General features: G+C 40.6%; 1 protein-coding gene across 3 annotated transcripts in view; it reads left to right on the top strand.

Annotated features, from left to right (window-relative positions):
- The first annotated feature begins 2361 nt into the window (after nt 1-2361).
- The window catches only part of RAB4A (RAB4A, member RAS oncogene family), a 29542-nt gene continuing 16464 nt past the window's right edge, over nt 2362-15439 (top strand). For all 3 annotated transcript variants that reach the window (XR_010883720.1, XM_067293446.1, XM_067293445.1), the window contains exon 1: nt 2362-2577. Coding sequence is in view for 2 of the 3 variants with exons in the window: in XM_067293446.1 (XP_067149547.1) it covers nt 2547-2577 (31 nt within the window). In the remaining variant the exon portion in view is untranslated. The remainder of the gene's footprint in view (nt 2578-15439) is intronic.

The following is a 15439-nucleotide window of genomic DNA, read 5'->3' as shown; positions in this document are numbered from 1 at the left end:
CAGACTCTTTTCAGTAGTGCCCAGTGACAGGATGCGAGGCAACGGGAACAAACTGAAACACAGGCAGTTCCATCTGAACATGAGGAATAACTTCTTTACTGTAAGGGTGACAGAGCACCAGAACAGGTTGCCCAGAGAGGTTGTGGAGTCTCCTTCCTCGGAGATATTCAAAAGCAACCTGGACGCGATCCTGTGCAACATGCTCTAGGTGACCCTGCTTGAGCAGGGGGGTTGGACTTAGATGATCTCCAGAGGTCCCTTCCAACCTCAACCATTCTGAGATTCTGTGAAAAAGTATCATCTCTGGGGACAGCTTTCAGCTACAAAGCTCTGGTCTGTGACACTGGGATGCAGCTTGTGTGAAAGCTTCCCCGACTTCCTCCACCATTCTGGAGAACAGATACCCCTGGGCAAATGCTCACATGTGACATTTTTGGCCTCTATAGTTAGCATATTTGGGCTGTGACAACTTTGGGAGCCTGTGTATATAACCTCTAATTACTGTTAATATTATGAATTTATTATGCAGTTGGTTCTTTGAAAATTGTTGTAACAAGTTTCTTCGTCAATGTGTACCCACAGCATTAAAAATAACCAGCAGATTCTCTGAGGGGTTCTTAATGCTGGCTCACCATGTATTGTTTCACTGATTAGAGATATAAACTTAAAAGCTGACCTTCGACCAGCAATACACGCAGTAAGGAAATGGCTGGGAAGGGCAGGGGCAGTTTTTCCTACTGCTTGGGAGATGATGGAGAAATGGAAAGAACAGCAAGTTATGAGCAACAAGATTAAAAAGCCAGAAATAACAGGGGAATTTTTAAAAGGACTGGCAAAAATAAGAGTGTGAAGGGACACATAGGAAGCATTGTCATGGGAGAGAAGGGATGGACCGGCTGTTATAACAGAGGGATCAGCCTTAGTGCCCCAAGATGCCACACTAACCAGGATCACTGGAGACAGATCAGGCTGGGAGTTAGTAAGACATCAAAGAAAGAATAATACAAATCAAGTGCTATTGCATTCAGGAAGTTTATTCAACAGCCTGAATTTTCTTGGGGTTTATCTTGGAGGTCAGAAAAACAATGGTGAAGTCAGCTCTCCAAAAAACAAAACCCTGCCTGTTAGCTTATACATACCACGTACCTCAAAAAGATGATACACAACGAAAGGCTCAGCCCCTTGACTAAAATACTGGCAACGTTTTTTGGGGAAGGATCTTAACAAATCTAGAACAGACACTTCAAGACTAAAGTTGGACAGTGGATTACAGTTTTCAGGAAGGACTGTCGCAGGGAAGTTCTGTACCTGGGGAAAAGCATTTGAAGACTCACTAGCAGGAAAATTAACTGGAATCAGCTCAGATCTGAGCAGCTCAAAATATACTAGAATTCAGGGCCTATACCGTCTGACAGCAGTCTAACAAGTAGACAAACAGGAGCACTCAGCTCCCAAGAGCAACTGCCTCAGCAGCTGTTATTTTCCAGAAAGAATTGAAGGGAACTTTTTAAACATATAAGCACAGTTCAACTTCCAGCACAGACATCAGAATGGAATAGGATATCTTTAAATAATGGAGTTTTCTGTGGACAAGGAAAATCTGAAGATTATTTAAGCCTTAGAAATCAACAAGACCTCAGTGCACGCACAGCCAAAACATCTGTACCTTGGCAGAGTTGCAGCTAGCCCCAACATCTACCACATTTTGTGGGTACAGCTGTCTCATATACCTGGGCTTTCCAGGACAGCTACAGCTAATATGCACTGGGCTCCTGCACAGCAGAGCTGCAGTGAAGCCGTGTTTCCTGAAAGTCTGAGGTCTGTTGGGCACATGGCCTGCGACCGCACGGCAAACGGAGCACGTTTTGGAGACACTGGGGCCAGCCTGCCAGCACACAGTACATCCAAACTGTATTAGCTCTGGTAGCCCCCAGGGTTCCTTGATGCCTGACAGCCCCGGATGAAGTACCAGAAAAGCCCTCTGACACTGGGGAAAAAGAGGTTAGGGCTAGGACGAAGGCCTCCAAGGGAGCAGACAGAGACAGACACTCGCCAAACACAACCGCCACCAGCCCCGACCTGGTCCCCCTTGGCCCCGGGGGCGGGGGGAAGGGAGCAATCGGTCACGTGAGCCGCCCTCGCGCCCCGCCCCCCCAACGGCTCCGCGGCGGCGCAGCCCCGCACGTGCGGCTTGTTTTGGTGACGGCCGTTGGGGGTGGAGCGGCGGAGAGGCGGGGCTGCGGGGCGCGAGCCCGGCGCGCCTGCGCAGGGAGGCCGTGCTCGCCTCCCCGCCTCCCCCCCCTCCGGCCGCCACTGCCTCGAGGGGCGGAGGGCAGAGCGGCCTGGGCGCGCATGCGCGGCCGTGGACGTTGCTGCCGTTGCTGGCTGGGCTGAGGCGGCGCCATCGGTGGTGGTGGCGGTGGCTGCTGCGGGGTTCTGTCCGTTTCCCTCCCGGCCTGCTCGCTCGGTTCTGAGGGGCCGCAGACCTCCGCCGGTCAGCGCCGTCCCCGGGCTGGGGCGGGGAGCGGAGACTCGCCGCCCCCAAAATGTCGCAGACGGCCATGTCCGAGACCTACGGTAGGAGCCGGGGGCGAGGCGGGCGCCTCCGCCCCGCGGAGGGGCCGCTGCGAGCGGGAGACCCCGGCCCCGGCGGTGCGGCCCTTCCCCGCGCTGTCCGCAGCCGGAGCCGGCCAGGGAGCCAGGGCTGCGAGCATGCCTCCGCCGAGACTCTAAGCCGGGGCCGGCTCTGGACCGGGGGGTTTATCCCGAGCCCGAGTGGGTGAACGAAGTGTCGGTGGGGTAAGGGTTGTGGCAAAGCGTCCGTGTCTGGCGTTGTGCCCTTTGCGGTGTCCAGTTAATCACCACCTGGAGTACGGAGGCATGGCCCCTGTTGAAGAAAGCAGAGAAGAGGTGGTAGATCAGGGTTAGGGAGTTTTGAAGTTCTAGGCTATGGCAACTCTTTGGCCTTGCACTTCAGACAGGCTTCTTTTCTTCTGGTTTGTTTGTTTTTCTTTTTTTCCTGCTCTTGTTAGCAGTGTTCACTACAGACTGTTACTCCTCCCTTTGTTGCCCAGCTCAGAATGATGTGACGGTGCCTGTTCTAAATTATTTTTCACTGTTGAGACATATCAGCTATTTGAAATGTAAGTGAAATCCCAACTAGGAAACTTAGGCACTGCTTACTTGTAATATTAAAGTTAATTCAGAAGGAAAACTGCAGTGCATGGCCTCCAGGAAGCTGGGGTTTTTCTTAAAATTTGGACAGTGTTCTGTTGAGGCTCAAATTAGGCTTGTAGTCTTGTTTTCCTAGGTGTGCAAACATTAAAAAGAACAAACTGTGAGGATGAGTAAGTAAAAAAAGAATGATTGTTTGTTCATCTCAGTATTAGCATGGACATTTAACTATTATGTGGTGTTTCCTGTGAGCATTACAGTAGAAAAACATCTGAAGGTGTAAGTCAGAGTGCAAGCTCTGGCAGGGTGACTCAGTGCATTAAAGGCATGTCAAATAGGTAGGTAGAGCTGGTACTGCTGGCTAGGTGGAGCATACGGGAAATGACTGAATAGTATTAATTTCTCGTGTTTATAACTTTGAGTTTCTGAATTAATCTTGTATGTTTTTTCTTATTCCATAACATATAGTTCTGTGTCCTGTAAAATATATAAATATATATATATTATTTTTTTTGCTACATAAAAATCCTGACATACCTGTAAACATTTTTAGAGTCCCTGTGTTGGACTGCTGGAGAATGAGATCAGAATTGAATATACTGTGATGAACCCTTTATTTGTTGTTTTCTGGCTTTGTCTGTCACAGGCAAACTGTCTTCAGTAGTTGTTCAAACTTGGGAGCTGCACTCATATCTTTCTGCTTTTTAGAGCAGAATCCTGATAAATAATGTATAGTTTGGATAATTACAGTGAAATTAGATGCGGTAAGTCTACTAACTGCTAAAGCTCGTTGATCTGAGGGAAACAGGCATTGCCATCAGTTCTTATTAGTAGGTTAGCTGATCTTATTGTTACTGTTGTTTGAGTTTTTGTATGCTTTCAATGCCCTGGTCATGAGTGTTAAGATGCTTTGTCCTACTATCATGGGTGCTTCAGTATACAGAAAAAGCACAGAACTACTGGGGAAAATGAGGCGAGAGTGTGGGGCAGCCCTTGAAATGCAAGTGTTAGGATAGTACAACCCTGTTCTTTCCATATTTTCTCCACACGTGCAAAACACATGTGTAGAAATCAGACCAAAGAGATGTGCTTTGTTAGTTTAGATGTGAGTTTGAGCTAATTTTTCATGATCTGAACCGTTGTGATTAAGGACTGAGATCACTTTGGCTATGCTTATAGTGGGATTTGTAATGTCTAAGCACATGGATGGGTAGACAACCAGAGATGATAGAGATAATTCCAGCAATGTTCCTCTTTAATCTGCTCACTCTTACAGCATCAGGATAAATAATTGCATCTTAAGTACATTTCAACACTTTTTGCATTGTTCCAGTGATGCAAAATAGTAGTTTTAAACCCACTATCATTGCTGATACTCTCTGATTGTTTTGATGTCCTAGAAAACATGCCCTTAAATTGAAGGGTTTGGGTTATTGTGGTGTTTTTTTTTGGGGGGGGGGGGTGGCGGGTTTGGGGGTATATTTCTCTTTTGAGTTTCAGTGTTTGTTCTGTTTATACACATTAAGCGACAGGAATTCTGAGCTAGAAAACTTAAGATAGTGTAATGATTTAGGATAAATGGAAGAACAAAAAATGTAAGTTATGAGATGGCATAGAATTTAACAATAGCTGTGCTATCTCTGACCAAAGAGGTAGCCAGTATGCAATTTTACAATGTCCCATTGGTGCCTTGGAAAGAGCATAAGAACAGGAAAAGTATGTTTGATGCTTTCTCTAATATTCTTCAGCCTCCAACTATTTTTGCCTAAGTGGCTTCACAGGTATGGCTTCTGTTTAAAAACCCTCTGTGGCTTTTTTCTTCCGTGTATTTGTCCAGTCTTCCCTTGAACTCAACCTTTTTGCAGTCACTGCATCCTTTGTCAGGGAGCTCCCCACATAAACTACCCATTCTGTGAAGAGCTGTCTCCTTGTTTTTTGAGTTTTATTTGCTTACCCTTAGCTCTTCTAATGGAACAGAGAGTGTAAGATTTATCTCTGTCTTTCCTTTTCATGCCACTCATGATTTAATAGACCTACATGATATTCTATATGTTTGTCCCCCCTCCCATCCTCCCTGCCAACTAAATAGCTTTTTTAGTCATTCCCTCTATGGAAACTGTTCCATATCAGTGATCATCCTTTTTGCCCTTTTCTGATGCTTTTCCAGTTCTGTTGTGTGTGGGTTTTGTTTTTTTTTTTCCGAATTTGGGTGAAGGGGAAGGTAAGAACTGAATCCTGCATCCTACCTTTTGACTTGGCACTTTACATCTATCTCTTAGTTTAGTAGATGTTTGGACTTGGAAAAGCACTGAATTTTCTGGGGTCTGGAAAGCTTGTTACTAGAATTGTTAAACTAGGTTGGATCTCTTCAGTCTGGACAGAAGTCTGCTGATGAGGGCTATAATAGAAATCTGCAAAAACCTGGGATGCATGTAGAGAATGGATGGGAATTTACTGTGCACTCTTTTCTTTCTCATGCTAGTAGGGGGCATCATATGAAGCTAGTAGCCAGGTTCAAAACAACAGGAGATGGTTCTTTAGGCAACTAGCAGTAGGTATATGGAACTTGATGCTGAAAGATGTGTATGTTTAAAAACTTACACAGTTCAAGGGAAGACTGGATGATTTCATGGAAGAAAAGTCATTGAAGGTCACTAAATGGATACTAAATAGATACTGTCTCCCAAGTTGATTGTATTTAGGGACTGAGAGAGAAATAGGGACAGTATCATTATATGCTTGCCTGTTCCCATATCATTCCCTAAGCATTTGCTTATGGGCACTGTTCCTGTTGGTTTCCTGTTAAGGACAAGCAGTAGCTTACCTCCAATAAATTCTCAGAGCCTCCCTGAAGCAGGGAGGGAGCAAATAAAAGAAACCAAGGGAAAAATAAGTGTTTTTGGGAGACAGTGAATGTAGTAGGACAAGGGTCAGAGAATCAAAACTAAGCAGAGGGGCCATCAAGAAGAACACTAGTCACTGCCCACAGCTCCCTTAGGATATTCAGGATGACAGTGGCTGTTGCCCAGTGGTCTTGCCTAGCATTGTGAAAAGTCAAAGAAACAAAAACAGGCTCCGCAGTTGCTGGAATCTGTCCTACAAAGCTTCTTCTTCGTGGAGCTCTGGATGGTTGGCTAGGCCAGGGCCAGATGCAGGTTGACAGAGAAGTTCTGCAACTCAGTGGTGCTTCAGAAGACTATGAATAAAAATGCAAGCGAGGCAGAAAGCAGCAAGAGTCTCAAGAGATTTTAGAGGAGGGACTGTAGCCCAGCACGCTTAATGAGTTTTGGAGAAGGTGGATCTTTGGTCTGATAAAATAAAGTCAGTCTTATGAGCTTGAATCCTCTTGAACAAAGGAGAGAATAGAAACTGTGTTTTTGTAACTCGTGTGCACTTTGTCCTCTTTGTTTTGGGATAAAAAATGAAGGGCGGCAGCAGCACCACTCTAATTTTAAAATAGACTTTTGTGTTTCATGTTAATCAGTAAATCTTTTTAGAGTATACCTATTGACCAAATCCATCAATGGAAGTAGGCGGGAGAATGCTGGTTTCTGGATCCTGTTCAGGATTAAGCCATGTGCCAAGCACCCTCAGAGGCACTTCAGGGCATCATTAGAAAAAGAAGATTAGTATTCTCCTTGAATCTAATGTAAAAAATCTAGCTGCCTAGGCAGTTTAAACAGCTTGGCTGAACAGTTCTGGGGCTTTGGTGTTTAGGTGTCAGGTGCAGCTGTAGTCTTTAATATTAAGTTGGTCTGGTAGACAGTTGTAGTACAGAGAGCTAATTAATTCAGTTTCTTCTTTTTTAAAAAGAAAAAACAAAACCTTGCCTCATGGATTTGTTGAGTCATATCCACGAATATTTCAGAGGCAGTATGATCTGATGGACTGAGGATCAAAGCAGGAATCAAACCTGTGTGTTACAGTTCCAGCTGTGTCCCTGACTTGCTCTTGAGCACGGATATATCAAAGTGCCTGTTCTGCATTGTGATAAAAGTAGTGTTGGAGGCTTAAAGTTAGTGTGATTTGTGCCCTCTTTCTGCACCCTGCACTGGTTCAGCACTGTAGGTAAAACCAAGTTATGCCCAGACCAAGTTTTCAAACAATATTGCAACCCTGCTGTTGAAAGCTTTAGCAAAGTTAATGAATGTAGTTAAATCCAGCCTAGAAAGCTAAGATGAACCCGGCATGCATGGGACAAACATTATAATAAATCTTGTCTTATGATGTGATTTTTATGGTGTGTAAGGGCAGTGTCTAAATGAAAAGCTGCACCAGTTTAAACCACATAGAGATGACATCATAACAGATTTGTCTTATGCTGCATGAGTTTTTATGACAAGGTATGTCTGCATGCAGGGCACTGATGCATATGTTACTGTGTGTCAGTTGTTCCCAAACAGATGTATATCTGCCTGCTCCTATCCTGAGAAGACTTCACAGTAATTCAGTGAGAGAAGGATAAATTACCTCAACATTTGCTGCACAAGCACAGTTACAGCAGTGTACCTGATGCAGAGGAACTTACCTGTGCGTCAGAACCCACACTGCCTTAGCTAAACTGTATACATGTTTTTCTTAAATACCTGCAGCTTGTTTGTGTGGCTGTTCCCCCAGGGAGTTTGTGAGGCTGCAACTTGCAGCAAAGTTAATGGGAGAGTATAATCAGGTAGAAGTTTGCAGTCCACTTGGAGCTAGCAGCCTACAGCTCTTAGTAACTTCCCTGCCTACCTCCCTATCAGATAATATAGCTGACAGTAAGAATGCAAAATAAAACAGAATTGCTTGAAACAAAAACACTTTAAATCACCATCATTCTTGTGTTAGAAAGGACTAGGAACTCTTGCATGGTTAGTTGCTACTAACTATGTCTCAGTTAAGGGATGATAGCTATTTTAACAGTCTGGATTGGATGGCCGTTATTTTGGGGACTGTGCGTTAACTGTCTGCTCAACATCATGAGAGAAAGTGCAGTTTGCTTACTCTGTATACACTAACTACATATAAACATTGCATTTCCCTTTTTGAGTAATAACCTGGAACAGTTAACTGCAGAATAGTTGGAGGTAGCATCTCATGGTAATCAGACAAATCTAAATAAATGTTTTGGCTTGCTGAGAAAACAATTCAGATAGTGTATTTCTAAGAGTTATTTAGAAGAAAATTGCCTCACCCTCTTCCTTTCCAAGATACATCCAGTTACTAGAATTGTTAGCCAAGCCTTTGTTGCTGTTGCCCAGAATTACTGTGGAAATCTTAATTTTATAGATTAATTTTAAGAAATATTATTCTGCTTGGTAAAACTATTTTACATAACTAATTATGCTACTTTAACCTCAGCTTTGATTTGGAAATTATGTAATCAGTTAGCTCAACTGTGTTTTAGGAAGATCTCTGCAAGACTTCTGTTTAACAGTAATATTGTAAGTTACCTACAGTTTGAGTGATAATCTCATGAGGAAGGATACTTCTCCTTTCTCTTACTGTTGCTAAATGCCTTTAAAAAATGTCTCCAAGTTTTAATTTCACAGTTTTATTCTATTCATCCTTTTCTGAGGCTTTGGACATGATGGTATCCAGGCTTCTTGGAGTATTGTCACGATTACAAATAACTTTTAAGCAAACACTCATGTTCCCCAAGGAACGGTGGGCAGGAGAGGGCTTGCATGGCAGTGGACCCATCATTTTACAACTATGATGCTTGTAGCAATGGGGAATGAAAAGTTATAGCAGAATTAGATATGAGAGTGAATGTAACATTATCAGCAACATTTTACTTAATGAATTTTGCTACCCATGGAACACTAAGCTTGAGGACCTATAGAACTTAGTGCCAGGTTCTGCAACAGCTTGTGAAATGAACTGATAACAAAAATAGTGTTTATGTTTTCAAATTTTAATGGCTGCTTCATGCAACTATTTTAAATTTATTTGCGTCTTTCTTCTCTTATACTGGTAGTCTTTAGTTCTTTATGTCTAAGTATATTAATGCTATTTTAAATCTAATAGGTGTCATCAGACAAACAGCCATAACTCATTTTTAATATGTCACCAAAATACTACCCTTTCCTTTCTCTATGATGTTTCAGTATGAGAATGTGATGGCTCAAAGTATTCTTCAGGAAGCTATAGCATAATAAAATGAATAACTAACGAGATTTTTCTCTTTAGTAGTGTGTACTTTCCCTCCTCCCCCAGGTTTCAGCTCCATTTGGAGTAGTAAAATGAGACTGGTAGGGTATGGAGGTGAGGTATACATTGAGGCAAGCAAGGACTTTTATTATAGTTGTATATTCATACAACTATCATCTAATACAGAAGTAACACGAAAAAAAATACCTTGTTTGGAAAAAAGGTGCGGAGTTGAGATATTTTAGGCTGGTGCAAAAATGTTGAAGCCCATGGGGAAAAAAAACTGAACAACTTGATCATCATGGAGAGGATGAAAGAAAAACTCCATGTAGTTTTCCCTCTGACCGTTTACAGTACGAGTCCTGTTTTAACACCAGGTCCTGATTCTATATTGTATACATATTAAAGCTCTCTTAGTTCTTCTCCGATCTTGCATTTGTTTCATGTCCAGTACATTCTAAACTAAGACAGTTTCTTAATTTGCAAAAACCTTTGAACTTTTGTGTGGTGGCTTGGGGTGTTTTTTTTATTTATTTTGTTTTTTTTCTTTTGGGGGGGAGGGGGGCGAGGGGGCACAGACAAGGGAAGAGGCATATTTGTTCCTGACCTTTATGAGATACATATTGAAAACTAGTGTTTGGGAATAAGTGAACACTTTTTTAAAAAAGGTTGTTGTATATCTAACGTCTTATAGAAAGAAAGAATGAGAGCCACAAATGTATAAAACTACATTTTGTCGTCTCTGAGGAAGGGAAAAAAAGATACTTGCTACCTCCTATATGAGTGCAGGGTATTTGATGCTAAATCCCCTTGCAGTTTGTTATGCAGCCAGTATTATCTTAACAAACTAGTTCTTTCTTTTGTCTGCTGTCTCATATTCTAGCTGAGCTGACTTCATGACACTACAAATACTATTTCTTTAAAGCATCTTAGGTATGTTTGAAAGAAAGCAAGGACAAAGTTTTTTGGTTTTTTTTCTCTCCTTTCCATGAGTATTTTTAAATGCCAGCAGGATAACTTTTGTGTCAAGCGTACAATTGATTTAGCGTCTTTTTGGTTTGAAGCCCATACCTCCTGATAAGTCAGAGTTTTGCTTTAAGAAGTTTCCAAGTTATTCATATAAACTTGGACTTAATGGATAGAATAAAGAAATACTATTGCTTTACAATCATGTGCATGTTTGTTAAAGCAGGTATTTAAACAAAAGTCAATAATAAGCAGTCAGTATTAGAACACATTCAGGGAAACAGTGAACCCCATTAAATCTGAAAGTTAATGTATGGCTCCTGACCGACTTTAAAAAAAATACATACCTCACATTTGTAGCAGCCCAATCTGACAATTAGAAGTAAACAATCCCATGTGATAAAAACATGGGTCTTATGTGCTTGATGAAGTCTTTGGGATATAATGTGTTCGTTGTCCTAAGAAGAATGGTTTTTCTGACCAGCTATCTGATGCCCAGCAAGACGAAAGAGGAGAGGCTGCGCTTTGAAACTGTTTTCACCTTCTTAAGGAAAGTAATGATCGTGCAACACCTGAGACTGTTAGAGTGGTCATGAAGAATGGTAAAAGTATGGAGGCAGCAGGTGGCAAGTTTCCCACCAATGACTGAGATTTATTTTGATCAGTGATCTTTGTATCATCTCAGTGCTGGTATCACTGTTGATACCAACCACGTCAATGCCTATCCATGAATGGGATTTTCCTTTTTATCACCTGGATTATGACCACCCTTATGTAGCCACAGGCTCTTCATCCTGTTCAGTAAAACATTTTGACTTTTTTAAATGTCATTTTGCTATCTAGCTTTTATATAACTTTAATTTTGCTGTGAAGCTTGAACTTCTTTCTTCTGAAAGGTGGGGGTGTGTTTTCAATTTTTGTCTTCGGTCTATGAGAAGAGGCTTTCCTCGAGTCTGTCCTTCTTGCCTTTAATACTTCATTATCTGTCTCATTTATTTTACATTTCTCTTCCTATGTATGTTTTTTTTCCTCTCTGGGTTCTTTTCTTTGTCTCAGATTCTGCTTTTTTGCAACCTCTTTTGTTCACCTGATTATCCCTACTGTTTCTGTCCCTTACTGTGATTCTTATCTCATACTCTTTTCAAACCAGGGTCTGTAACCTCTCATTTAGTCTTGGCCCTAAGTTTTTTGTTCACAGTACACTTTTTCTTTCACATAGATCTATTTCATCCATTGCCCATCTTCTGTTCTTAGCTTTCTAATCTCTTATTTATCCCTCTCCTACTTGATCAATTTCTTTCCCTTGCAAAGCGCCAAAAATAATTTAAATCCAAAACAGTGATGAGCATAAGAAAACTTCATGAATTTTGAAACTCAACTTAGAAAGAGCATTTTACTGATGCTGTTGGGAGAGGAGATCATTCTAAAAAGCATATCTTGTTGTAATGTTGGAAACAAGTCTTATATTCATAGAAAAATTGCTCTAATTCATGCTTATTAAGATGTGAGGGTCTCTGTGTAGGCAGTTGCTATAAAGTACGCACAGACTCTGTTATCCCCCCTTCTCAGTGCAAAATGTATGCATCTTTGCATTCCAGTAAATATAGACTAATTTAAAATAGCTTTCCCTTAATAGGTAAATGCAAAGCAACCTTTGGATTGTAAATGATGGAAGCATAGAAAAAAGATTGTATTATCTTTGCATAAATGTGATATGTAAGATTCTGGTCGAATGTCCTTAGTCCCTGCTTCCCTGTATCTTCTCCAAGAAAGTATCTATTACTGCTAGAATGGTCACAGGCATGAGTTTATCAATCTCTGCCACTGTCATAAGGTGTTTGCCATTTCTTAAATATATTTCTTTTTGGTCTGGAGTATTCAATTCATGCTTTTCTTCTAGCCTCCCTTTATCAGATGGTCCTTGCACTTATCACAATGGCCTTCAGTTTATTTCAAAGCTTATTTTGTTGCTTAGAGGACATGGCTCTGCTTTTGCTTGTAAGGAAACCAAGCTTCCCTCTTGCAAGCATTATGTATGCAGATTTGAATAGATACAGGTTTATCTGTTTATCTTGTTAATTCTTATTGCTAAATAAAGGAGTAGTTAGGAAAAAAGTCCTTTTCCCTCATTTAGAGGCAGCATCTGCCAGTAGGAGTGCTTCAGAGCAATCCTTTCTTATACAGACTTCTGCAGAGGAAGAGATGGGGAGGCAACAAGTCTAACTGCCAGGAAACTTTTTTTAATGAGTTTAATGAGCCACTTTCCAAAGGCTCAGCATTAGTGAACATATGTTTGACTCTTTATCAAGGAATTGGAAGGAGACTAAGCTGTGATTGAAGATTATAATTTGGTCTTTTTTTCTCCCTTCTGTATCAGCAAGAACAATTTAGTTCACATTACTGCAACTTAGTCTTGAAAATGTAGTTCAGAAGCTGTTCAGTTATTCCTGCTGCTGGAGTAGACTCCTGTCAAAGGAGGAGGTTGGATGTCTGAGGGTGGTTTCTACGTCAGCCATCTGTTTTGCTCTACTGTGGTACATGAGTCAAAACCCACAACTGTCTCTCTTCTCCTTCTCCTCCCTCCCTCCCCCCCCCCCGCCCCAATTTAGATCTACTGACTGATGTATCTTTGGGGTGGAGTCATGGTTTTATTTAATCCTTTTCCACCTATGCTAGAAAATAAGGATCAGTCCAACTGCTTTGCTCCCTGTACCCCCTACCCAGTACAGGACTGGGTGATGCATGTGGCTCACACAGGGGAGTAAGTCGATTCTTTATATTCCCTGATTTCCTTAAATAGGCATGCTGTGCTATCTTTTATTTCTTGAAGGTTTCTGTAGTGCATGTCTTGTAACCCTTTTTCCTCTTGGGACAGAGTTTGGTTTTGTTCCTAAATCCTCTCTGTATAATAATGATGTTATTTACAGGCAAAGTACTTTAACTTTTCTACGCCTTTTAGTATCCAGCGTGATAAGCGGAATTTGTAACATCTTAATGATGTTCCTTTTCAGCTTCTTCTGTGAAGGAGGAACAAGAGTTCAAAAGAAAAACTTCTCTAGGGTGACAGCCTTGGCAGCTAACTGGAATGTTGGAGCTCAGAGCTGCTTTGTCAATAGCAGAGAAAGAGAAAACAGGCTTTGAAATGAAGTCACTTAACTCCTCTGGGAAGAGGGGACCAAAAAGAAAAACTACAGCAGTTAAGCAGTAGTACAAAAACTAGAATGAATTGCGTTCAGTGCAATTACAAAGAATAAATATTTAGAAGTTTTTACTGACTATGAGTATACAATAATGTTGCAGTTGGGCCAGAAGAAGCTATTTATCCAATCCTGTTCAGTTTCTGTATGTCTGAACCATGCTAAACCATGTACAGATGTATCTGTACAGTTCAGAGACAAGATATTTCGTGTCCTAAATCAAACAACAGGAAAGTTATAAAAATGGTGTTGACATGGTGGCCGTTGTCCCACAGAATGACATTATAAGAAAAAAGTTTCAAAATAACAAAATAAGAAATATTCTCCCTGTTCTTATCTGGGAGATAATAGCTAATCTTATTCATTTGTATGCTAGGCTGTGAAGCTAGAAGTCTCTCTGCTTGCTAAATACTCATATTTGTGAGTTTTGGTATTGGTAATGCCTCTTCTTGTCCTTCCCTGCAGTAAATTAAATGTGCAAAATATTCCATGTTTTTCTGAAATCTGTTATTCAGTACTCATGGGTAAACTACTTCCAAAAAGATTTGATTAAGAGCCTTTTGTTCATTTGAAGAATTTACAATTGAAGAATTGAAGAATTAAGTTGCAGTTATGTTCACAAAAGCAATTCTATCAAAATGTCACTTTCTTACTTTATGAATTTGCATGTTCCACCTTACAAATATGCACATTCTGAAACACTTCTGCTTTCTTTGGTGCAAAAAGCCTTCAGTTTTTATTAGAAGGTTTTTTGTACTCCATTCTATGGGAGAATAAAACAGATTCTTCTTTCTTCCATGCTGTAATCAAGTGAATGGTAACTTGAGTTTCCTTAAAAATTGTTGCTACAGATCATTTGAATCACTGTTTGCTATTTCAGCAGCTGGGAAATTATAATTATATATATATTTTTAAGTATATGTTTATATATATAAATATATATACATATTTTGTCTTCTAAGCAAGTAGGTGTTGAACGATCAATCTTTTATGCAAATAAATCATTTAGCTAAGGTCTCTTATAATTGTATGGCACAATTGAATTTTGATAGGAATTGGGAGTCTATTGTAAGTGCTATTAGTATCAATTTAAAGAAACAAATATTAAACTCTCGAAATGTCAATCTTGCGTTCAGAGCAAAACTTCAGGCACCTCAATTTAGAACAACCCAGGAAAAATACACTGGTGTTCTGAAGCTGTTCCATATCGGTCCCAGGCCCTAACAGTGACACCACTGACAAGGCTCAGAATTTCTCACCTGCCTACAGGCTGTCTGCCCAGAATGGAGCAGCTTGTTAAATTGGCTGTTCAGCATGATTTTGTGGATGGTGAAATAGGGCTTCAAGAACCACCATTAAGAAACAGTGCTCAAAATGAAAGAACAAATTAAAGTAGGAATAGAGTTTGGGTATTTTTCTTCTCGTGTTTTAGTTTGACATTAGTTGGTATGCTACTGTCAATAATATGAGACTTCCATGGAGAAAAGGAAGGAAGACTTGAATTTTTTTAAATAGCTTTTAACAAGAAAACCCGATAAACATTCACCAGAGATATATGACAACGCATTTTAGCTGGGTTTCTTATTAATTTTTGGAGAAGTTACAGAGACCAGAAAGTGATTATTTTAATTGGGACTGTGTCCCAGAACATCTTCACGCATTTTGAGGAACTCTTTGAAAGTGGTAAAATCAGTAAGATTACACATGCTACACACACACAATGGTTTTTATATATTATAATATATAAATATAATATGTATTTAAATATATATATTAAAAAAAAAAGGCTGTTTGGTGCTACGCTAGTGCTAGTTGGTCCATAGAAAGAGAAATTTAAGTCTTTTTTTTTTTTTTAGTTTTTTTTTTTAACCTAACACTTTGAGGCTATTTATGATATGTGTATGTTTCATACTAAAAGTGAAGCTTTGATAGTCTGAAGTATGAAGCATTCTCAGAGCATCAGTGTGTTT

This window comes from Apteryx mantelli, chromosome 3, assembly GCF_036417845.1.
Source record: "Apteryx mantelli isolate bAptMan1 chromosome 3, bAptMan1.hap1, whole genome shotgun sequence".
NCBI classification, from domain to species: domain Eukaryota; kingdom Metazoa; phylum Chordata; class Aves; order Apterygiformes; family Apterygidae; genus Apteryx; species Apteryx mantelli.
This window is presented reverse-complemented; position numbering and strand designations above follow the sequence as displayed.